General features: G+C 38.8%; 1 protein-coding gene across 7 annotated transcripts in view; it reads right to left on the minus strand.

The window, feature by feature from the left end:
* The window catches only part of zmiz1a (zinc finger, MIZ-type containing 1a), a 294,565-nt gene that overhangs the window by 54,408 nt on the left and 215,023 nt on the right, over nt 1-25,134 (minus strand). For all 7 annotated transcript variants that reach the window (XM_055162367.1, XM_055162366.1, XM_020939662.2 and 4 more), the window contains 2 exons: nt 21,324-21,437; nt 11,680-11,785 (listed from right to left, as the gene is read on the minus strand). In XM_055162367.1, the coding sequence (XP_055018342.1) occupies nt 11,680-11,785; nt 21,324-21,437 (220 nt within the window). The remainder of the gene's footprint in view (nt 1-11,679; nt 11,786-21,323; nt 21,438-25,134) is intronic.

The raw sequence follows: 25,134 nt of genomic DNA on the forward strand, positions 1-25,134 counted from the left end.
AATCCTGCATATTTAGGCTGAGTTCTTCACTCAAACTGAAAAAACTCTGCTCCAACGTGTCATGTGGTAATTAGGGGTGTAACAGTAACCAAAATATCGTGATATCATATCGTCAAAAGTCTCTCAATATTATCGTGGGCCATCACAATATATCGAATTACAAGTTTCTTTGCTTAAATTCATTGTTATGGTGCAGCAATAGCAAAAAAACAGGGTGAACTACGTTGACCATGATCCTTTGCTCTATTCTGGTGCAAACTACATGAAGAAATAGCAGTTCTAAGCACTTTTAAATCTTAGTCCTTTAAATTAAGTCTTGTCAAGGCATTTTAAGAAGAAAAAGTAGCATATTCACAATTTTCTTAGCCTCCACAAAATATCTCAATAAATATTGTACCGTGAGATGTATATAGTGAAAATATCGTACCGTGAGATTTGGATATTGTTACATCCCTAATGGTACAGAAAGTGCTCGACTGTTGTTTTTGAACTCCACACACCTTCACTAGAATCATTTGGATGATTTCAGACCTGGAATTGCCAATCTCAAATTAACTAAAGGTAAAAGTTGGCTGTGAACTACACTACCCTACATGACATCACAAGGTGGAACAGAGCATTCTGAGCTTTGGAGATTTAACTAGACTAATAGTAAAGGGTTACTCAAACTTGTGTGAATGAAACAAAACAATTACACGTATGTTTTTGATGAGGTAAACCACATTATAACATGGTTTAAAGCTCACAAGAGTTAATTTTGTGTCATATAGGAGCAGAGGGTGCATACATTATTTCAAAGGATTCACTGAGTTGAGTAAAATTAAAAAGGAAATTTGAGTAATAAAGTTATCTAAAAGGATATCTGATTTTTAGGATTACAGGTGTAAAGGAAAGTACTTAAAGCAGCATTGTGTAACTTTCTGCAGGTGAACCATAACCTGCATGATTCCAAAGAAACAAAAGTTAAAACCATACTTTGTAACATTCTCCATGGAGACTGATACTGTATGTTTTGTGCTATACTGTCAAATATTATAGCCAAAGGAACAACATTTCTATGGAGACAAGCAAGAGAAGCCCTTCTACAGGCCAAGTGTGAGTCAGGTTTGTAGAGACGCAAGCCCGCTCACAGTAAAGACTCAATACTGCAATAAAAACATACAAAACAAAAAAACATACTTTAATTTTAGTCAATTTTTTGCTGTAAAGATGCACAATGGGGCTTTAAAATATTGAGTTTACAGTTTATCGCTATAGAAAATGGTTTGAAACAGCGTTATCTGATCTGCCTGGTGTTTCCACTGCGGAGGGACAGCCGCGCAGACTCAGCTCTCTAAATAATGACATCATAAGTGACAAACATATTAGTTTTCTATACACTATGTCCCTGAAGGAGAAGAACTGGGCTTAAAGCTACACTTAAAATTTTCTTTTGTAGATTTGAGCACAGTGACAGTTACTTTAAAGTCTTGATATCGTGCTACTGTTGAGGTAAGGGATTTTAAAAGATTTTCCAGTGTGTGGTCGACTCAGACTGACTGCAAATTAAAAGACACTCTTTCCAGTGCGAGTTTGTGGTGGACATAAACGGAGAAATTGAAATATATTTTGAGTTAAAACGTGGCACTGACTTGTCTTTTCAAACTCCACCCAAATAAGTTATTAAAACAACTGCACTGTCAATTTGTACATGCACATTTTACTAATTAGTGAACTAGTGACAATTACTTAAATGCTTTGTATGTACAATTTTAAATTTTATAAACATGACCTAACTGCGTCTTCAGGCATGAGACAAACAAATAGAACTTTCATTGCTAACAGCTGTAATACTGATTTATTCTTATTTACAAAAAAGCTTAAAATGATGACTAAGTGCTTCTTCTGCTAAAACAGAATGAGTCTCACATAAGTCTCTAATTTGGGTTGCCAGTTTTCGAATCCAGTTGGTTTAAACCTAAAATGTCTCTCTCTGATCTGAATGGTCAGTACCTGAATATGAAGATAAATATGTTGCAAACTGGGAGAGCGTGTGAACTTGATTTAAGAACTTGTAGAATATAATGTGTGAATGTGTAGAACAAAACTTTGAACTTGTAATGGCCTATTTTCATATACGTGTGTGTTGAATTTGCAGTCATGGTGAAAAAAAAACACACATGAATGCTATCATTTGTTCATTCATTTTTCAAAATAAAACCAAAAATAAGAATATGAAAAAACTACTATTTCCTTCATTATTTGTCTCCAAAACCAAAATGAAAAAACAAGTAACAGCAGAAATGTCCCATTTATGTGACTTAAACTGCGATGCCAGACTTTTGCACCGCATACGACTGAACCAGGACTAAAACAGGACTAAAACAGGTCTAAACTGGTCTCAGTCCTGGTCTTAGTCCTGGTCTGGTCCCAGTTCCCACATAGCAAAAAGTATTTGCGGCGGAAGTACGTGGAGATTTACCTTCATCCCTGAACCCCAACACCTGCAGATAAACATGAATCAGTGCTAGTGCAGCGTCTGCAGCTCAGAGAGTGAATTCTGGAGGTTCTGAGCTTTCACATGAGACCTGTCCTGAACTCAACTGTACTGAAAATGAGAGACAAACTTGTATGTGTCCTCTATCTGGCAACACAGATTCAGTTGTGATTATAGTATTTTTAAAACTGTACACGTGCAGGCCACATACAGCCCCTTTAAACCATGACACAGAACCTCTAATACAAAATTCCCTTTACTTTGGTAACAGGATACTAACATTTCTTGTCCTCTCCTCTGTGTTTGGGAAAGTCCAGTACTTGAACTTAGCATGTTTTCTTCACAGGAGAGGGCTGGATTTAAAGCCACACCCTGGAAGTTTGCTGTCACCGAGGACACAGCCAAGCTCTTGTTTTCCTCCACATCTCGCTCTGAGTCCGCCCTGGTGATGGATGGATGTCAACAAGTCTACAACACCAATATGAGAGGCAAGAAGCAGTCAGCCTATAATCTCTGAGAACACAGGTTACATTTATGCACTAAACAATACAGCAATCTACAGCGTCCCCAGTGAACTTTAGGACTTCTTCAGTCTTTTTTGCTCATGTAGTTTTCTTCTGTTTTGGAATTTCTACATAAACACGGCACGGCAAAAAATAAACCAAGAGAGTTCTAACATTCGGAGGTGAATTTATTTGTAACTGTGCACAGATATAAAACTGAACCTAACTTAACTATCCCTAGGAGACAATGTAAAATGCTGTGTGCTGTTTTCTTCCTAAAAATGTTGCAAAAATGGCCATGCTCATCTCCGTGGATACATTACTGCTTTACTTTTAATGTTCCCCGGTATGGCATTAAGACAAGCTGCAGGTCACCCCCCACTTGCCAAGGTTATAAGTCAGGTCTGTGGAGTGGTGACACGGATCACAGTAAGAATACATGTTTCTTGAGGAATGTTTGAGATTGGGAATTCCAGGGCTGAACTCATACAAATGATTCTAGTGAAGGTGTATGGAGCACTTTCTGTATGTGTACATGACATCACAAGGTAAATATGCAGAGTTTGTGTGTTAAATGTGTGAATGAAACAAAACACACTCCAGGTATGTTTGATGAGGAAACAACAGAAAATTAGCCTCAAATTAGCCTCATCAGACGGTTTCACTTTGTGGAAATCGTCTGACCTAGCAACATTAGAATTAATTCTCTCGATGGTAGGCGGGTACCTTTTTTATTTAACCAATCGCTGCTATTTGGTCGTGACGTATGTAATGCACTGCTAACAGGACTAACTGGTATATTAAGCTTTTCCCAAATCCCGTAGGAAGAAGGACAATAACATCTTTCCCCTTGATGAAATTCACCAAACATTCTCTTTGTTCCGGCTTTAAATCCTTGATCTCAGGAATCGTTGCCCACACAGAATATATGGCTCTTCGTTGATTGGCTGGTGCCCGGACTTGCACTTCCAGGGTTCTTGCAAACCGTCTAGTGTATTTCGATTCCTGACCTAGTCGCTGGAAAGAAATTAAATTGAGCGGAGGTATTAGGTTGCTCCAGTCTGACTAACAGAAAATAGCATAATATTAGATCTTTAAAGGTGCAACTTTCTGGTGGAGGGTCTGCCACCTGCTTGTCTTCATGGAAATGTTATTGCTTTGTCTAGGATGTTCCACAGTATGGCATTAAATATATCTATTTCCATCAAGACAAGTCTGCAATTCCTCCAAGACAAGTTACAGGTCACATCTGTGGAGAGGTGAACTCAGTCTAGGAATGCAACACCTCTAATAATTAAATAAATGCAACATAGATGAGTGTAATGCCATACTGTGAAAACTTTCAGGAAAAACAATATGTCCATGGAAACAATCTTGTGGCAGACCTCCTACCAGAAAAGTTACACAATGCCGTAGCAACCCAAGTTCAGTTGTGATTGTAAAACTTTTTTATTGAACATATAGTTTCTCAAAATAGCCAGGATAAAGCATATTATATTCCACTATATTCTTTATTAACAAAACCCCTCACAGATAAACTAGAATCTGACTCCAGAGTGCAAGCAGCAACCCGTGTTACCCCAAACATTATGGTTCATTAAAGCACAGACTTCATTCAAGCACGAGCTAGCTGATCCAGAGCATGTCCAGTCACGCTGCTAACAAAACAGTCCACGTTTAGCATGCACTTTCATCTAATTAAACCCAAAAGAAAGGCCAAATTTACAAGTCAGCACAAAAGAAAACGCAGACAATTAGAGACATGAGATAAGACTTTTATGGTCTATCATTTTGTCATAAGATTTTTATTACATTATTTTAGAATCAAAGTAAAACAATCGTACGAATTATGACCAATTTATTATGTTTTTATTCATTTTTTTTTTAAATTGAGGAATCACAGTATATTAATAGATAGGTTTTTTCCTTTTACATTTTCTTATTTTCAAACCCACCATCTTAATAATAAATGTCAAATCCAGATCGATATTTTAACACAATTCTTAGTATATAGATTTCACTATTTTCCAGTTTTGGCCTCACAATTTTTTATTTATTTGATTTGAAGATGAGACGAAATACGAGATTGGGTCCACGAGAATGAGACAAGATTTTAACACAATACAAACATTTCACAATTCATTTTCCAATTTTGGCCTCCTAATTTATTATTTTTTTGATTTCATAAGTTAGTTCCATTCTAGTACTGCTTTTCAGAACTGTAAGACCACAAGTAACTCTTTTTTGTCCAATCCAAATGTAAAAAAAATCTCACAGGATCATTTTTCTCATCTCATTTTCTCAGTTTTGTTGCAGTTTTGTCTCGCGAGATCTTGTGGCACTAGATCTTGCACCATCGCTACAATGATAAGAGCAGAGTGTTTTTTCCTGTTGAGAAATAAAGGCAGCATAGTGTAAAGCATGGAAAAAGATGACCTGTGTACGCATCGATATCTTATACGCCTAATCAGATCTGAATGGTGCAGGACTGTGGTATGGTAGGGCATCACACTGCTTATTATCTAATGAAGCTTGCAGTTGCAGTCAGATCAGATCAGACCCTAGATTACAGGCTGCAAAGCATAAACAAGTCTATAAGAGGATATCAGGGAATGACTTTTTATATCTTGTAAAATGAGGGTTCATGAGGAGTTCAAAAGTGCAGTGGCTGAAGAATAAATCGTATTGAAGTTGCAGTTAGAAAAGTGACGATTTATGGGTTTCTGCTTCCTGCTGTATGATTCTATTTTGAGGACGGCTGACCATTCAATTTTGCGTTGAATTCTTAATTGCTTTGACAGCAGTCCAAACTTTTCATAAAACGCATTGATAGGTTGCATTCACTTTCTAGAATTTGATAATGTTTCAGATGACACGGAGGAGCTGATATGACTCTAAGGGAGATGTATTGTTTTTGGAAGACATGTCCAAACATAAGATTTGACCTACTGACATAAACCAGGTCCACAAATCTGCAATCTCACAGTTAAACATCAGATTCTTATCAAATCATATCAGTGTTTAAAGGTCCTATATTAGGCAAAATTAACTCTTGTGCGTTTTAAGCCATGTTATAATGTTGTTACCTCCTCAAAAACATATCTGAAGTTGTGTTTTGTTTCATTCATATATGTTTGAGTAACCCTTTATTATTAGGCGGTCTACATCTCCAAAGCTAAAAATGCTCTGTTCCAAGGTCATGGAAAAAAATATGTATCTCTAGATGATAAATAATTAATCTATTTGTGAAGCCCTTTGAGTTTTTGGAATGCACATAAAGGGTTATTCTTCTTGTTACAGCAGATAGGGACAGGGCCAGAGACCAACAGCTTCTCCTGAGTATCCTCTCTCCAGTAACCCCTTCTCCTCCAGAGTATCTGAGCTCTGACTGTTTATACAGAGGTACAAGTTACATACATATCAGAGCTTTCATACACTTCTAATCAAGTTAACTTACATTTGAGGACAGCTAAGACAACACAGTTTGTGGGGTGGGGACAGTTGTGTCAGCTACGTGCCAATGACTCATCTGGTCTAAATTAGAAATCACATTCATTTACACATAGACAGATTGAGAGAAATCTTTCCACAATATAAATTTCCATTACACGACCTTGTGATGTCATGTAGTGATAGTTTTCAAGTTTACTGCTACTTTTTAGGGACTCAAATTAACCAAATGATTCTAGTGAAGGTGCATGGAGTTTAAAAGCATAGTGGAGCACTTCCTGCATTGCTACATGACATCACAAGGTGGAAGAGAGTTCTTTCAGTTTGAGAAAAGAACACCTACTTTTGTGATGAGGAAACAACATCATAACATAAATCAGAAATAGCATAATATGGGCTCTTTAACTATATATCATCCACACTCCCCATGTTTCAAAAAATCCATTAAAAAAAACTTCCATTAACTGTCTTTTTCTCTTGTTTGTCGTTGTTTGTCTTCCAATGTAAAGCGTCTTTGAGTATCTTGAAAAGCGTTATACAAGTGTTATGTATTATTATTATTATTATTATATAGACACTAGAATGAGATGACACATGACTCACTATACGCTAAAGGCAAAGACAACACTTACTCAGGTAATATAAAGTCCTCTGCAGAGAACAAATCATTTCACATCTTTGGGCTGTTTTTGTATCAAACTGGATCCCTTTCGTTTTGGCCTCTCCATAATAATGTTCTGAAAATGAGACTCCCTCAAACAAAACAATAATGGCAATAATCGTGGCCAGAAAATGTGCACTTATTCCCCAAATCAACCTTCCCTGTTTGAAATGATGTTGGCGGCGGTCGAGCTATACAGTGTTAATAGAGCTAATGCTATCTGAGCTGGCTAACAGCAGGTAAGTCTCTTCAGTGAGTGACTCTAGATTAGAGGCGCACGCTAATCCCCCAGGCCACAGAGCAGGTCACAGTCTCCAGACAGCTCATCAGCTCCTGCCTGCTGTCGGGAGAGGACCGAGCACCGAGCTGGACATCAACCGCCTGGCTCCGGATCAGAGACTGGGGGGTAATTAAGGGTGTCCGTGGGTTTCAGAGTGAGGAGGGTTTGGACGGTCGCCATAGCAATTAACAATTCAAAAGCAAAATACATAAAATAAGATGTGACTAAAATCCATGGATAATGGACTTAACGCGTTTGACTACGACATGTCCAATTATAGCAATGTCAATATAATTTTTTTTTTGACATTTTCTGGGCATCTTGAGTCTTGCTGTGTTCTGAATGTGATTCTAATGTCATTCTGACTAAGTAGTTTTTGAATCCATCTATCCGTTTTTCCAGTCAAAGCCGACGCTCACAGACTTCCCTCAACCCAGACACTTCCTCCAGCTCTTCCAGTGGGACCCAAAGCATTCCTAGGCCAGCAGAACGTAGTAGGTTTAGTACTTTCCTGTTACTTGTACTTATGGCATGGATCCTTTGATAAACTTTTAGGTGTTGCTTTGTTCTATTATGGACTATGGGACCATTATTGTTACAGTGTATGTTGTTAACTTGAACTTTTTTTGAGTTGTGGTGGGTACAACAAGTCCCATCCGGCATTATTCATCACTAAAATATGGTACATACGGTTCTGCTGGTAAATGTCACCATACTAAACCCATATATGTGAAAAGCTGCAGTTTTATCAATGCGTGTGCTAACTGCTCAGAATGGCAGTGTCAGCGTGATCGATCCTGGTCTTAACAGTGGGGCTGCTCCCTGGAGGCCTGGGAGAGAGCATCCCATACTCGAGCTCCTGCGCTGGGCTCTCCGGTGTCAGCTCAGCCCCCTGTCGCCACAGCGACTGTGGTGGATACTGCAGCACACGCACAATTAGATACTCAATCAACTCGGCCATAAAGAAAGTAAAAATGAAAACATGAGAGATTGGATATGGTCTTCAGTGCCTATTGTTTTTATGTAGTAGTTCAAGTCAATTATAATGCAATTACTACTGCCTTTTATGGGCTGTCTTTTAATAATAATAGACTCAACAGTGTTAAAAGGGATGTATTATGGAAAATCAACTTATAACCATTTTATAATGTCTGCTCATCATTCACTCAGAGTTGCCTTGCAAGTGATTCACACATGGTTGCGTAATCCTGCATTGTCTTGCATTTGACGCTTGAATGCTCAGAAAATGTCAGTTTTCACCTACCCCCTGTGTCTGCCCACTGCTGTGTACAACCTTGTGACTATTCAAAAAGCATGTAAATAAAAATGTGCAGTCAATATGAAGACTAAGCACTGACTTCTAAGTTTTACGATTATAAAATTATGATTTACAATGATCAAAATATTGTTTTAATATTTAGGCATGTTACAGTTTTAATACTACATACCTGAATAATGCATAATATGTATTTTTATATATCTAGTATCTTTTTGGGATCTGTTATCTGCCACACCATCCATACTACATGTGTACAAAACTGTTCTCAATTTCTATTTTCTCTCTTCCTTTGATAACATGTATTAAAAGTGCTGCTTTAAGTGCTTTCAGAATTGCACTTGTGGGGGTCTAATAGGCCAAACTGAAACTACATTGTGGCACCTCCATTTACTTTGTGGATTAAAATTCTCATATCTCTCCAGATCACTTTTAAACTAAGACCACTACACTTTGACTCGTCTATTTCATATAAAATCCTCCCTTGTACTGCATTAGAAGTGTGTGTACAGTGCCTATTCATCCACTGTCGCCCTCTGGTCTACTCTCCCAGACACTCATCCCTGTGCTGGAGGTAAGATGGCTGCCGCGTCCATAAAGCCCACCCGGAGTCACATCTGGCAGCCCGACTCATCTGATGTTGTGCGCGTCATAGAATATCTTCCCCCCTCTTTCCATGTAATTACACTGCAGTTCCCATTTATCCAGCGTGCATAAACAGCCCTTTCCTGAAACCTCGTGCCCACTTCTATTATATCCCAGAAGCATCATGGTCAGTCCGAGCCATGCCTGGACAACAATCACATTACACAGGAACACAGACTGAGAGAAGAAATGCAATGCAATCAATACGCCACGCAGTCTACCCACTTATACAGCTCTCTACAAGATGCTTCCACCGGTGCTGAAAGAGGATATTTGCCTTCTCAAGATGTTCATTTGACAGAATTGGAGAGACTCAGCAAGAAAAAGAGGCATTTTTGTGTGTAATGTGTTTGCACTTAAACACATTAGCGTTTGTATGAGGAGTTACAGAGCTTTTTACTGCTTTGGAACATCAAATGGAAGTGTTTTAGTAATGAGAATTTGGAAAAAAAAACATAATTTCCAGGGAGAAAGGAAGTTTAAAAAAAAAAGGGGGCTATGAAATGCAAAATATTAAGAGCAAGGTTTACTGTTAAACAACTGCCCCGTATGAGTGATTATGTGTAAAGCATTAACTGGTGGCCGGATATTTTTGGTTATTGATGCAAGGAGGCTACACTAACAACTACCCAGACATAAAATAATCCATCTTTGAATCAGACTGAAAGTGTAATGCTTTCCAAAGGACTAAAACTCAGCTTATTAGAACAATGCAACTGAAAGACATGTCATCATTTTTGGACAGATGTGGCGAAGAAAGAACACTAAAACATACTTCGCCGAACAACAGAGCTACAACAAAATATTGTGAATATTTTTATTATATTTGCTCAGTACTAGAGATCGACAGATATGGGTTTTCTCCATGGCCGATGCCGATACTAACTGTTTAGAATACAGGGCAATCAATAGCCGATAAGCTCTGACGATATTTTTGGGCTGATATGTAGGTCAGATTTGAATTATTTTTCACAAATAATGCAATTTAAATTGACTACAAACTCCCTCAAGATCTGTTTTTTTACCACAAACCTTTAAAAAGAGCTACGTAGTCACATTTTGTGCAGCTATTTCTTTGTATTTAAGCATTAATATAAAGTGTTAATATGACAGCAGATTGACCAAAACTAGTAGTGTAACAATAACCAAAATATCATGATATCGTATCTTCAAAAGTCTCTCAATAATATCGTGGTCCATCACAATATATCGAATCACAAGTTTCTTTGCTTAAATTCATTGTTATGGTGCAGCAATAGCTCAAAAAAAAACAGAGGGAACTACATTGACCATGATCCTTTGCTCTGTTTTAGTGCAAACTACATGAAGAAATAACAGTTCTAAGCACTTTTAAGTCTTAGTTCTTTGGATTAAGACTTGTCATGGCATTTTGAGTAGCATAGCCTCCACAAAATATTGCAATTAATACCGTACTGTGAGATGTATATTGTGGAAATATTGTACCGTGAGATTTGGATATCATTACATCCCTAACCAAAACAAAAGGCAGATATGCTAAAAAGGCCATCCAATATATCTATCTATCTCTGCTCAATATCAACTTCATACCTAAGTGATAAAGATGACATTTATGCAGCACAATAACATAAACAAAGTGAAATTAATGTTTTATATCATAACGAAGATTTTCATAACAAGAGAACTGTTAACTTTATTGGACAACTGACATCAAATTTATCAGTCCAATCTATCAGTGATTCAGCCAGTGACTACAGCTTATGTGTCTTGAATGGAAGGCCCCGTCAGGACTTTGTCAGAGTGAGTGAGAGGCCTAGTGCACACCAGTGACAGCTTTACAGCCATCTATCTCCCTCCCTCTTTCCCCTCCTTAGTACACCGCACATTGACAAGTATCTCTCCTAAATAACTGTACAACGCCAAGAAAGCAGGAAGCCAAGGATGAAAAGAATGGCTTAATATTCGCCACTCCTCCTGGTATCTCCCAAGGTTCTGTGCGGAACTACCACCTGGCCAGCTCATTTCCATAGGACATTAATTTTTCATAAGAACTAAAAATATCTGACATTACAATTCTCAATGGGTAGCCCCTGTTATAACGGCGGTTGCAGTGGTCTGAAACCATTTGAAATCAAGCAACAAAGCTATTCCCAAATTAAAATAGCATTTAGTTACATCATAAAATTGTCCGCAAACACAATAAGAAGCTTCTATACAGTAAATTCATGCCTCGACTAGACTAACACAATTTGAAATACTGTGTGGAACATGACTGGAAGCGTAGAATGGTTTCTTTCAACAAGACAAGTCAATAATGAAAGCGATGCACTGTCCACTGTGAGCAAATCAACTGTAGTAAATGGGATCATGCAACAGCTAGCATAGCAGGGAAGTTGACGTCTCTCTTACCTGCAGACTTGGGTGTGAATTTGTCTCGGTTAGCTGCACAAACGGCTAGCAACCGGTAACCCAGGTCCAAATCGAAGCCTTGCTGAGCTGCCACACGGCTCACCACCTGCAAAAGAGTGTGGATGGTTAGAAAAAGAAGCACATCAAAGCATGAAATGTGACTGATTTTAATTATATTTCCACAATAGCTCATTACTGTTTTTTTAATGAATGCAAAACTGACTCCAGCCACAAGGGGTCAGTATGTAAGTATGTAAGATATATGATAATTCAAAGTATGGACTATTTTGCAATAAGGGTCCTTAAAACTCAACAGTTTATACACTACCTGACAAAACTTCAGACACATCATCTCATTCAATGTGTTTTTTCCTACATATTTACTACTTTTGATTGGGAGTAAAAAGAGTGAGAACACAATTGGCCCAAGAACTATCCCTTGAGGGACTCCATATGTTGCAGTGAGTTGAGGTATACTATCGAAAAGCAACAAATATGAGCAGTGGAGTCACACATACACTACCAATGAAAAGTTTACTACTCATTTACTATACTTTCTTTATTTGATATACATACAGAAGACATCAAATATATGAGATATGTAAGACATATGGAATTATGTAGCAAAGGCAAAAGTTAAATAACTCAAATTAATAATACTAAAGATTTTTTAAATCCTTTTTTTTTTTAAAAATAACCAAATCTTCAAATTACCCACCTTTTGCTTTGTCGAAAAATATTTAGTAGTTACTTATCTTTTTTTTTTAAACTTTGCTATATAATTCCCTATGTCTTGTTAATATATTTGCTGTCTTCTATATGTAAATGTCAAATGTAGAAAATAGTAAACATATAGAAAATACTGAATGGATGAGAGGTTGAGTCCAAACTTTTCACTGGTAGTGTATTTGTGACTCCACTGCACAGATTTGTTGCTATTCAATAGCACACCTCAACTCAATGCAGCATATGGAGACCCTCAAGGTATAGTTCTTGGGCCAGTTGTATTCTCACTCTTTTTACACCCAATTATCCAGAGGCACATTTATTATTACTTTTATGTAGATTGTGCTGATATTTTTTCCTAAAACTGGGGTTGTATGGTTTGGATGATAGAGACATAGACATGGAAGAAAACAAATCCAGGACCTTCTTTGACCGAGACAAGAGTGTATACCACTTTGTCACCCTTCCTGTTTTACTTGCTACCATGTATGTTAATGCTAAGGGTGTGGCCGAAAAACATACGTAATAAATCAATTGTCTGTATAATTTCCCTGTATTTCTATCAAAATAAGTCCTCTCTTTGAAACGTGCGTTAAAAAGCCATAAGCCCCCGTTAATCCTTTCACTTTCCAAACAGTGTCAAGAGTCTGAGTCATCATCATTCTCATTGAGGTTCAGTGGAGTATGCGCCGGGCACATCCTGCCGCTCAGACATACACAAGGCCTCAGACAGACAAAGTGAGATTAATGTGGAGTCGGCAGTCTGATAGCTCCAGTCATACTCCGTCAAGATGGCTCTGACTGCTCCAACCTCCGCATGAGGTGAGCGCCCAAACCAGAGTCACCAGCACAGGGTAATTAGGACGGACGGACAGACGTTTTTGTTTTGTTTTGTTATGGATTCTTGCACTAATGGGAATATTTTGTTTATTGCTCTGTATTATGATTATGAACTCCTGAGTCATAGATACAAACTAACTATGTAAGTGTTGCATTGTTATTGTCTATTCATTGCAGTTAATGTTTTTTTTTTTTGTTTTTTTTTTTAATCATTTTGGGGTATAATTCTGCTTTATGGTTTGGTTTTAATATTATCATTTGTCAGCTATATTTAAATATTTAGAATTTCAGACTTTTCATTTAGCATAAAAGTAATCTACGGATAAGACTTATTGTATGACATAGAAATATTACTTTGCTTTGCCATTTTTGCAACACACCAATACTTTTCTTCAGTTAGTAGATTATCAAAGCATATTAAGATAATTATATTTTGTGAAATTGGACTAAAACACATTCCAAAAAATATGTATGGCTGAAAAGAGTGTATAAAAAGAGCACAAAGTAAGAGGAGAAAATAATGGTGCGTTCACACTTGGTAAATGGTCTCATATTTCTATAGCGCTTTTCCACCTTCAAGGCACTCAGACCACTTACCCATTCACACACCAGTGTACACAGACACTGGGAGGGCAAGATGGGTTAACTGTCTTGCCAAAGGACACAACAACAGCACACACTAGAACAAACACTTCTAACTGAGCTACTGTCACTCTACTTGCACAATCACAGAAAAACTTGAACTGAACTGGAGCCTGGAACTAAACATGGGCTAGACCAAGACTAAACCAGGTCTAGAACATGACTAAACAAAATCTACATTAGGACTTAAACTTGGCCCAAACCAGGACCAAGTGTGAATGTAAACGAAGTATAATGTAGTGTATAAAACGTATTCCTCACTATCTTCATTTGAAATCAAACCAATCTCTGGTAGAACAGTGGTGTACTTTTGACCCACCAGACAGACTGTCAATCACGGACAGTGGCTAAACCAAAGTCGGATTATGTATTATCATGTAAAAAAACAACAACAAAAAAGGCCAGGATATTAAGCACACATTGTAAAAATCCATTTCTCCTATTCCTCCATCTGATAGATTATACTGACAAAGTACCAGCCTTAACTGTCTCCAGCCCATAAAACCGCCATGTTTCATATCGCAATAAAATTTAAATCTGTTTTCTTTATGTGATGTCCCATAGGTGAACAAAGGTTAAACATGTCTCTCTGATCTGGACAATAGCCAGCCTCGAGCCCTAACGTTAGAATAATCCAGTGGCGTTAATGGTTCAAATAAGGCAGAGCATTTATGAGACGTGAAGCAGAACCTGAGCATAATGTTGGAGGTGATGTGATGAGACATAAAACAGCACCAGAGGGACAATGGTAAATCATGATTAATATGGAGACCCCTCCTCTTTTATCTGGGACAACTGAGCCGCCCCCCTTGACCTCAGCGCACACATTAAGGCGAACAAGGTCAAAAGAGGAGCCTATAAGTCAGACTGCAGAGGGCTGTTAAGTCAGTGTTGTAGGAATCTTGGCTCCTGGGTAAACTGTTGCTAATGCAGAAAGATAAACACAAGAAGAAAACCTGCACAGACAAGAACAATATGAAAGAAATTAAATAACTCACATCAGTTATAACTAGCACGACAATAATCTAATATCTCTAAATCAGATTTTTGGTGTGCATGCTTTAATAATGATGCATGTAGCTAAGAAGATTGGTTGTATATTGACAAAGCATAATCTTGCCTAATAGTTGTGAATTGCTGAAAGGGCAATAGACCCCAAAAATATCTATTTGGCATGTTTATGTGTGGTATAACTGAATGCAAGTATTTCAATTTTATCATAAGCAGCCATTCCCAAAGTCAGCAGCACCGTGCCGCTCTTATTTACACTACTTTTTTTTTTTTTGAGTAAGGTTAAACAAAATAAAAAAAAAAACCAAAATTTTACATAATCAAATGGCTGACACATTTTTATTTATTTTTTTACTTTTGGAGTGCTTACCTGTGCCTATGCCTTTCATAAATATACACACAAACCTATTTTCCACACCATAGGGTGTGCTCTTAAGCCTTCAACCCCATCAAAAAACGATTGCGCGCCCCACAATCCAGAGCACCCTATACACAAATCCACTTGGGTGTCCCAGCACGACTTCAGTAAACTACAAAGCCGCACCACCCGAAGCGCACGCTAACACACACGGAGCAGACAGTGACTGCGCAGCGAAACACACCCGCAGCCACACTCATCACTCCGCGCGGACGAGGAATGGAACGGAGGAACGAACCGAAAAAGCGAGTGCAATGTGCCACTTCTAGCCACAACTGAACAACTGAACAACTGAGTCACTGCGAACACGCCAACAATCCAGCGGTCTCAGACAGCACCCTCCCTATGCGCTACAACTGAACAAAGCCAAGACTCACCATGAATGTGCCAAACAAAGTCTGACTGACCCATCTAACTGTTGTGTTTCGTTTAAACTTCGGTGCGGTTTATTTGTGAAAAAAGTTTGTCATTCTATGACAGTGCGCCTTATAATCCAGAGCGCCTAATAGTGCGGAAAATACAGTATACAAATGCATACATACATACATACACATACGTATCTATGCCATACAGTACATACACGCAGGGATACATCTTTGTTTATGGTCGTACAAACAAACAATAATAATAAAGAAGGCACAAAGTTTATTGTCCATGATCGTACAGAAATAAATAACAATGAGAATGTAAAATTTGAGGATTTTTGTGTTTGTTATGGTCGTACAAACTAATAAATAGAACATTTAATCAGAAATTGTATTTTTTTTTACCTAATACATGTTATAATATAGAACTATCTGCTAGGCTTAATACTAATATAAAGCAGTAAATGACTGAATTTTCTTTCTTGCTTGTTGTGTGGACAGCCTATGGGGTCCCTCTGCAATGCTAATGAAGCCCTCCAGGGGGCTCCACACCCCACTTTGGGAATCACTGCTATAGACATGAACTCAGAAATTGAGGTTATTCTGGAAATATTAGGACACATCTAACATAACAATTATTCTTTTCCTTTCAAAAGTGACTTCTTTAAATTCCTTAACTTCAATTAATTTCAGACCAGGCATTTCTAAAAGCGAGCATAGATTTTCCAATTCTTCACCTCATAAGCCCCTTTTCAGCTCTGAACTCAGATCTATATTCGAGTCGATATGATAACACTGCGGCTAGAGACAGGGCCCCACTGTCTGTGTCTTTATTTATCTGTTTGTCAGAAGGAACAACAAATGTACTTTATTTCTTCCTGTTGACGCGGCTCCAAGTGGCTGGCGGATGTGGTTCCAAGTGGCCTACGTGGGAGACTATACAAACAATTCAGCTCATGTCCTCAACATTTCCTGAGGGGGTGAAGCTAACTGGAGGTGCTGCTCTGTCTGAAGCTCTCTTAACCCAAGTTGGACCTTAATCTGAGCTTTATTTTGCTGTTTTCTATGTTATAATGTTGTTTCCTCATCACAAACAGACCTGGAGCTATGCTTTGTTTCACATGTTTAACACACAGACTCTGAGTTCTTCTCTCGAACTGAAAACACTCTCTTCCACTTTGTGATGTCATGTGGTAATACATTAAGCTCTCAAATGTGTTTTTAAACTCCATAAATCTTCACAGGAATCATCTGGATAAATTCAGACCTGGAATTGCCAATATCTACTAAACAAAAAGTATAAGGTAGCTGTTAACCTGAAAACTACTGCTTCATGACATGACAAAGTGGACTATTTTGAGTGTTGGAGATGTAAACAGACTACTAAACCAGATGTACTCATGTGTGAATGAAACAAAACACAATTCCAGGCATGTTTTTGAGGAAGTAATATCATTATAACCTGGCTTAAAGCTCACAAGAGTCAATTTTGCGCAATATAGGACCTTTAACACAATCTAACCATAAAGAGGGACTTAGCTGGCATTACAGCAGGTGAGGTGAGCTGGTTAAACAAGTCTCTCTCACGTAAATTCACAAGCTAACTAACATGAGTCAACAACGAAACAGGACCATGAACGCTCGTTTTGATCACAGGCTCCCGAAAATGTGTGTAATGTGTTGTAATTATTTGATTAGGGCGCTGTCATCTGCTTGTTTCTTTGCATATGTCATTGCCCTGCCTGGAATGTTCCACAATATGAAATTAGACAGCTCTTCTTAACATGTATTCAATTACAAGTGGTTTTAAAGCCTGCTTTGGTCTCCATGGTGATAGAAAGGTTTAATAGCATACTGTGAAACATTCCAGACAAAGCAATAACATCACCATGGAGAGAAGCATTTGACACAGTCTCAATCAAAAAAGTTACACAATGCACCTTTAAATACATTTTGTATTTTTTCTTGAGTTTTCACACAATCTAATCTGTGTTTTTGGATGTGTGCATTGCGTTTCCATGGTAACTGTCACCCCCTTTCTTCAACCATTTCATTACTCAGAATATAGTAACTTCTTAGGGCTTAAAGTGCCTATGATGGGTTGGACTACTCAGTTCACTAAAACACAGTAAGTTCATTATATTTCAGATTTTTTGCAAAAACATTCACACTTGTTTTTGCAGTTTGGTAGTTTGTTACGGTTAAAATTTCACTTCCTTGTTTGAAATTGTGACATCACTCGAGGGAATTCCTAGCCTGATTTATCCCTCAGTTTCACTACGTAGAAACCGTCTGACTTCGCAGTGTACAGGAGGGTACTTTTTATCATTTATCCAGTCGTTGCTCTTTGGTCGTGACATATGTAATGCGCCACCAACGGGGCTAACTGGTATATTAAGCTTTTCCCAAATCCCAAAGGAAGAAGGACAATAACGTCTTTCCCCTTGATGAAATTCACCAAACATTCTCTTTGTTCCAGCTTTAAATCCTCGATCTTGGGAATCGTTGACAACACTGAATATATGGCTCTTCGCTGATTGGCTATTGCCTGAACTTGCACTTCTGGGGGTTTTGCGAACCATCTAGTGTATTCTGATTTCTGACCTAGTCGCTGGAGAGAAATTAAATTGAGCGGAGGCACTAGGTGGCGCCAGCCTGGTTAGGAAATTCCATAACTGTTACCTAGAAAAAATCCTCTATTGTACACAGAAATTATTATCTGACAAATACAAATATAAGAAAACACCTTTATTTTGTTGAAATCATATTTAAAATATCAAAAACAGTGATCGCTTACAGGTAAAAACTTACGGACAAAATTCTCCCTAGTGCGATGTCATCAGATTGTTTTAAAACTCTCTGCTTCCTGTAATTTTCAATATATTTTTCAACTTTTCTTCACAAATTGCTTCTTGATTGGTGTAAAACTATAATTTATATTTACAATAGTTATAATCCCATCAAATTAAGTCAAAATGAGAGAATCATAAAAATCTGTCATACACACTTTAATCCTATAAAGAATGCCCAAACTTGTTGCGAGCTGTAATTGTATGAGGATAAAGAGAAGAGTGAGTCAGATGGGGCAGTTAGGCAGATAGCGGGGGCCCCATGCTGAGAGATCTAGAGTCTATTGTATAGCTCTTTATCAGCCTGTAAGGAGCTTCCTCTCATTTACACTTTAATGGGAGTTTATCTGTTTGCTCACACTACCACTGCATTAGAGTAAAATGTTCAAGGAGGAGAGTTTAGTCCCCACTTAGACCTGGCACAGAAACCAGATGTAAAAGGCTGGAGAGGGCGCTTGTGAATAATGCATTGTGAAGTTTAAAGGCGCATTGTGTAACTTTTCTGGTGCAGGGCCAGTCAAATGCTTTTGTCCATGGAGATGTTATTGCTTTGTCTGGAAGGTTTTCATCTTTCTATCTTCATGGAGACCAAACCGGACCAAATTACAGGTCAGATCTGTGCAGAGGCGACCATAATGTTATAAAATTATACATAAAAGTGGACTATATAAGTTTTTCTGGTAGAGTCTCCATGTAGATGTTGTTGCTCATCCTGAAATTTTCCACATTATCACATTAAACTTATCTATATCCATGGAGACAATTAACAACTATACAGGTCAAATCTATAATTAAGTACGCACAAATTATCTTTTTATAAACATCTGTAATTGTCTGAATGCGAGAAAGATTAATTTTATGCCATATTGTAGAAATTATAGTCATTTATTTCCTTCCTGAAACTTTATATAATTCACATTTAATTTAATTTTTATTTATTTATTTTTATTTTAGAGGCTTTCATGCTTTTTTAAAAATCCACATACTGTACGAAATACTAAATAATTTATCTGGTAAACTGAAAATACATTGTAATATTGTATAATTACTGTGCAGTTATAATTCAGTACAAGCCAAACATTTATAGCCAATATTTATAGCAAAATATTTTACTAAGTATTCAATTTAATACCACATGTACTTGTACTGCACTCAGATATAGTAGAATATACAAGAAAAAGCTGTACATATGGTTGAAAAGCTTTTATTTTGCACTCTTTTTCTTATGTAAATTTTATGATGATTATTTATGTTTTGATTTGTTTGTATTGTCATTTTAATGTCTTTCTTATTCTTTAAACCACTTTGAATGACTTTGTGTGCCAATTGAGCTATACAAATAAACTCGCCTTGCCTAGAATCACCCAAACTCTGTGTAAAACCCAAAAATGAACAGTGCACTTAGCCCCCGCCACGTATGTCTTTCCCAATAGAATCCTGTTTCAAACTCAAGGTCTCAGGGGTGCCCTCTTTCTCCCAGCCTGGATCACAGCACTGGGGTGGATTTGCCGTTGCCACCTCTTGCTGCCCTGTGCCCCCGATCGATGCGCGGTAGTAGCTAGTGAAGTGAAAAGGGAGAGCCAGAGGTGAGCGTCTCCCCGCAGCCCTGTTTAAGCCTGGGACTCTGGTGTGTGCGGCGGTGACAAGGACTTTAACCTCTGCCGGTGAACCCAAGCGGACTGAGCAGCTGGCCGGGCTAAGCGCTCAATACAAGTGCGGCTGTAACTGACACAAATCAAAAGGGTTGTGTACGTATCCAGGAAATAAAACGATAAAGATGTAGGAACTAGCTTAAAGGGCAGATATTACGTTATTTTATGATGTGATGTGATTTTTTAATGTTATTTCCTCATCAAAAACATACATGGAGTTGTGTTTTGTTTCATTTACACATGTTTAACGCGCACATCCTGGAAATAGATTAAGGTCTGTCAAAAGGAAAGCACTTTGTTCCACCTTGTGATGTCATGTGATAATACAGGAAGTGCTCCATTGTGTTTTAAATGTCATAAACTTTCACTAGAATCATGTGGATTATTTCAGCCCTAACTCCAGCACAAATTGAAAGTCTAAACTGGAGACTAAAAGTAAGTACTGTATACTATCTTTCTACTCAGTTAAGGCATTAAATAAAAAATAAGAAAATAAAGGTGCATTATGTAACATTTCTGGTGGGTGACCATCTCCATTTTGCATGTTTCACAGCATTAAACATATTTATGTTACATTTTTTCAATTACAGCTGTCCAAGTATCCAATATATCATAAACAAATGCAATTTTTTACTCCTCTTACAGACCGACCTCTCCACAGATCTCACCCATAACATGGCTCAGTGACTTGTCTCCATGGAGAAAGATAAGTTTAATGCCAAAGTGTGGAGCGTTCTAAGCAAAATAGTAACATTTAGAAGTTACCATTCACAAAAAGTTAAATAACTCTACTAACTAAATATATATTTTTATATTTTATACTAAATTCTCTTTTTCTCTTCTTAGCTTTGACTTATTTATCTTTTTCTTTACTAAATATTGCATGTGTATAAAATGTAGACAGTAGTAAATATATAGAAAAAAGCATTGGATGGGTTGGTGTGTCCAGACTTTTGATTTTGCACAACTAGTGGACTCCCTAAATTATCTGGCGCAAACAAAATGCCTGGTGAGCCTTTTTTTTTGTCACTGTCTAGGCTAGAACAAAACACATTGAAGTGGACAGCTCATATTTCTTTCTGTTTAATTACTGTTTTGGTGCTAAAAAAGTACCTAAAACACATAATTGGTGTTTACGCACCGTCAGACATCCCATGAGACTTTGCTCGAAAGGTCTTTGGAAGGCCCGGGGATCTCCACACCAGTCTAACAGCTCTGTAGCCGCCGAGTGGAAGTTGGCCGGGTTTTGTAAGTGCTGCAAAAACAACAAAGATACCAGTAAGATAAAGTAAACAATGACGAAATTAAGGTGTATTTTGTAACTTTTCTGGTGGAGGGTTCGTCACACGCTTTTCTCCATCGAGATGTTATTGCTTTGTCTGGAATGTTTCACAGTATGGTATTAAGCAATTTCTAGCTTCGTGGTGACCAAATCAGACCGTGTTACAGGTCAGATCTGTGGAGAGGCAACTCTGCACACAGTCAGAATACCTGTTTTTGCAGGTATTTGTGAGTCATAAAACCACATGTAATTTTATAGGAAGTTTAAAAGGAAAGTAGAGCTGTTTAATGTCATACTGTGGGACATTCCAGGCAGTGCAAGGACATATCCATATCCATAGGTGACGAACCCCAACAAGAAAGTTACATAGTGCAACTTTAATACTATAGAATCGTATTCAGTTAAGTACAGTGGTCCTTCATTTATTGTGGGGGTTACGTTCTAAAAATAACCTACGATAGGTGAAATCCGAGAAGTAGTCAACTTTATATTTTACAGTGATTATATCTGTCTTAAGTCTGTAAAACCCCTCACCACACACTTTTTTAAAAACTTTTCTCAGACAGGACGGTTAACCACACGTATTGCTGCTGTTAACCGCAAGTATTGCGGCTGTCGTCCTTATGTTATTTTCCTCCTTCATTTATTCCGTAATGGAGTCCTGCATGGGTACATTTTTGAAGACCCGCACCCGCACAGTACAGAAAAGCACCCACGAAATACAGCATCGCACCCGCGCAGTACAACACCGCACAATCACGTTTTGCGGACACCTTGCTCGGGGTTCTCTCTCTTAAATCCAATATTAGTCCTGGTTTAGATCTGGTTTAGTCCTGACCCACCCGTGTGTAATTACTACCGCCCGTAATACGCAATATGCATTCATACGCTGTTTAAAAAAAAAAAAAAGCAAAATTACACACAAAAAAAAATCTGCGAAACAGCAAGACGGCGAAAGGTGAACCGCGATATAGCGAGGGAAGACTGTAACAGAAAACGAAAAAATGAAATTAAATCTGATAAAAAAAAATTTTAAAACAGTTACAATTTGTATCTTTGTACTGAGGAAAAAAACATGGATCTGAAAATAGCGTAATATGGGCACTTTTAACTGTGCTTAACCTCAGTTGTAACTGTAGGGCAATTACACTGTTACAACACACACATTATTAAGAAAAAAACAAAAAAACAGTCACCCAAATCGATTTCGTTTGGTGTTGCTTTCTAAACCAACTTGCGCTAATTTGTTGTTTTTCAGCACAACCCTGCAAGGACCTCAAGTCTCTCTCATGTCCGCCCACTCCGGTTTGCATTGCATTGTGGGTAGAAGATCACTCCACATGTCAACAATGATGCCAGTGTTTCCTGTTAATCTCTTTTGGCAACTCCCCAATGAACCAGATCTTTTCCCTCCAATTCTCCGTCTCATTCATGGGGCGCTGAAGTCTGCTGGTCGTCTTGGCGTCGACAAAGAAGCTAACCTTGGTTCTGGCAGCTCTGTGCGGCGGGTTCAATATGGCCGCTGGTGTGTTCTCTAATCTCTTTGAGGCTCCTGCTCTTGTGCACTCAAGCCTGAAACAGTCCCCTCTTTTCTTCCCACTGTCTGAGGGCGTCTGGGCCTGGCTGGACATAATGCAGGTTTTTAAAATTGGGTGCTTTTTTTGTTCTCCTCACGAGGTTAATAGCTACGAAATGTCCGCAGAGCTCCGCCGTGTTCTTTTCGGCAAGACTGAGCCCACTTGAAAGCGTTTATTATTCTCATCAGGAGCTAAAGCCACTTGTTTTGTGACAGAAGGTAGGCCTATTGTCTTTAGGGGCCAGCAGAGGTGAGTACTCTGAAAAGACCAGCTTATTGGTGGTGTATGACAAAAGAGGCTAACATGACAGGATAGTGGACTGCCTGCAGAGAGGCCCAATGATATCATGAGTTTGAAGAGAGTCACTTGTCTTTTGTGATGAAGAGATTAGGCTTCTTAGAGTTAGCGCTGGACCTGGCTCCGCTGAGAGTGATGAAGAGGAGCAGTGGTGAGTGAGAGGAGCTGCTCTTGAGCGCTGATATAATCTATGTTATTGCTGCTTGATGGGCAGTGTGAGGGCCTCACGTGTGAGGGGACTGTGAGGGGACACAGGCGGCGCAGCAGGGGCTGTCTGTAAGCTCTGTGCGCACTGCCACACTCAGGCTGACAGCTCCAGTGTGAGGGGGAGGACAGGGACTGCAGAGAGGAGCTGCTCTTGTTGTTGTGTTCAGGGTTGGATAAGGACAGAGTGCAGAGAGGGGGGAGCAGGGACTCAAACATCCAGACACATGACAGACTGTCGTCAGCGATGACGGGCCAGCTTAGTGCTTTTTCAGGTTGCTTTGGATCAGGCTGTTCTCGCGTGTCTACCTGCTCCATGAAAAACAGCAGAGCAGCTGGCTCTGAGCCAGAGGCTTTCCCCAAACCAAAACAACACCCTGCTGGCTCCCAGCTCACTGCTAACTGTGCCTTTGAAGTCAGCTGCACTCTGAGCTCTGGAACTGCACAGCAAAGAGTATAAACCAAATGACAATGAGAGCAGTTATTAGGCCAGATGTGTAAGCACAGGCTTTTATAGAGCTTACCACTGACACCTTTGAAAAGAATTAGCCAGTGATAGCTAAACAAGAGCTGCCAAGCTTATAAAAACATTGCCATTTATTAATGTCTTGGTCTTCAATCTAGACTTTGGCAAGACTATTACACTCAGTGACAGTGAAAAGAATTCCTTTACAGGGAGATAACCTTTAAGTATCAACTAATTATTATATAAGTATTATATTAAATAAGTATTATATATATGGTCTTATACTAGGGCATATATACAGTATGTACGATCAGGCCAGTCCCCACACACCAAACCCTCCATCTAATCCTTCTGACTCCAGCTGCACATCTCTTCACTTTTGCTGCAGGTCCCGTGGCGTTCAAATGCTTCTGATACATCCTGGCGTCGTGTGGTTGTTGGGAGATATAAGACCTCACACCCACGCGTCGCCCACAGCATGCCAGTCATGTCACCTCTCATAGACTTTTAATGGGCGAGTAGAGGTGGGCAGAGGCGGGCAGAGGCGGGTGCCCTGGGTCATGTCTCTGTTGTCTTTCTCCTAAAATTGTATCAGTCTGGCAATGGCGAGTCCAGGAAGTATTTAACCACAACAAGGAGCGGCCGTACGTCAGGAGCCATGATGCGATGCTCGGGGTGGGAGGGGCTGTGTGAGGGGGGGAGGAAAGTGCAGTCTGCCGCAGCGCTGGAAGCCTCTTTTGAAGTCTCGGCTATAGCTTTCCACGCCAGATTTTCTTCTTTCTTTATGTCTGTCTCCCTCTCTCCCTCTCTCCGGCTATGACCCAGTGCAACATGATCTGTGTGACTGCAGCTAATGGCCAGAGAAACTGATGCCCATAAAAGGGAAGAGAGGGGAGAGGAGGAAGGGAAGGGGGGATGAGAAAGGAGATGGGTGTGTAAGAAAGAAAAACACATTGCGATTTTCATTTGAGAGATCTAGAAGGGTTTGGGTAACTGGTTGGAACGGCTGGATTAGAATGTGGAAAACAGCTACTGACCACGGTCCACAGCAGATAGTGAAGACCTGTTAGGGATTATAATTCGATGTTTAATTTGACGTGCAGATCTTCTGTAGGTTTTGCGTTAT

This window comes from Boleophthalmus pectinirostris, unplaced genomic scaffold (genome assembly GCF_026225935.1).
Source record: "Boleophthalmus pectinirostris isolate CB_2022bp ecotype Guang Dong unplaced genomic scaffold, ASM2622593v1 HiC_scaffold_5, whole genome shotgun sequence".
In the NCBI taxonomy this organism is placed as follows: domain Eukaryota; kingdom Metazoa; phylum Chordata; class Actinopteri; order Gobiiformes; family Gobiidae; genus Boleophthalmus; species Boleophthalmus pectinirostris.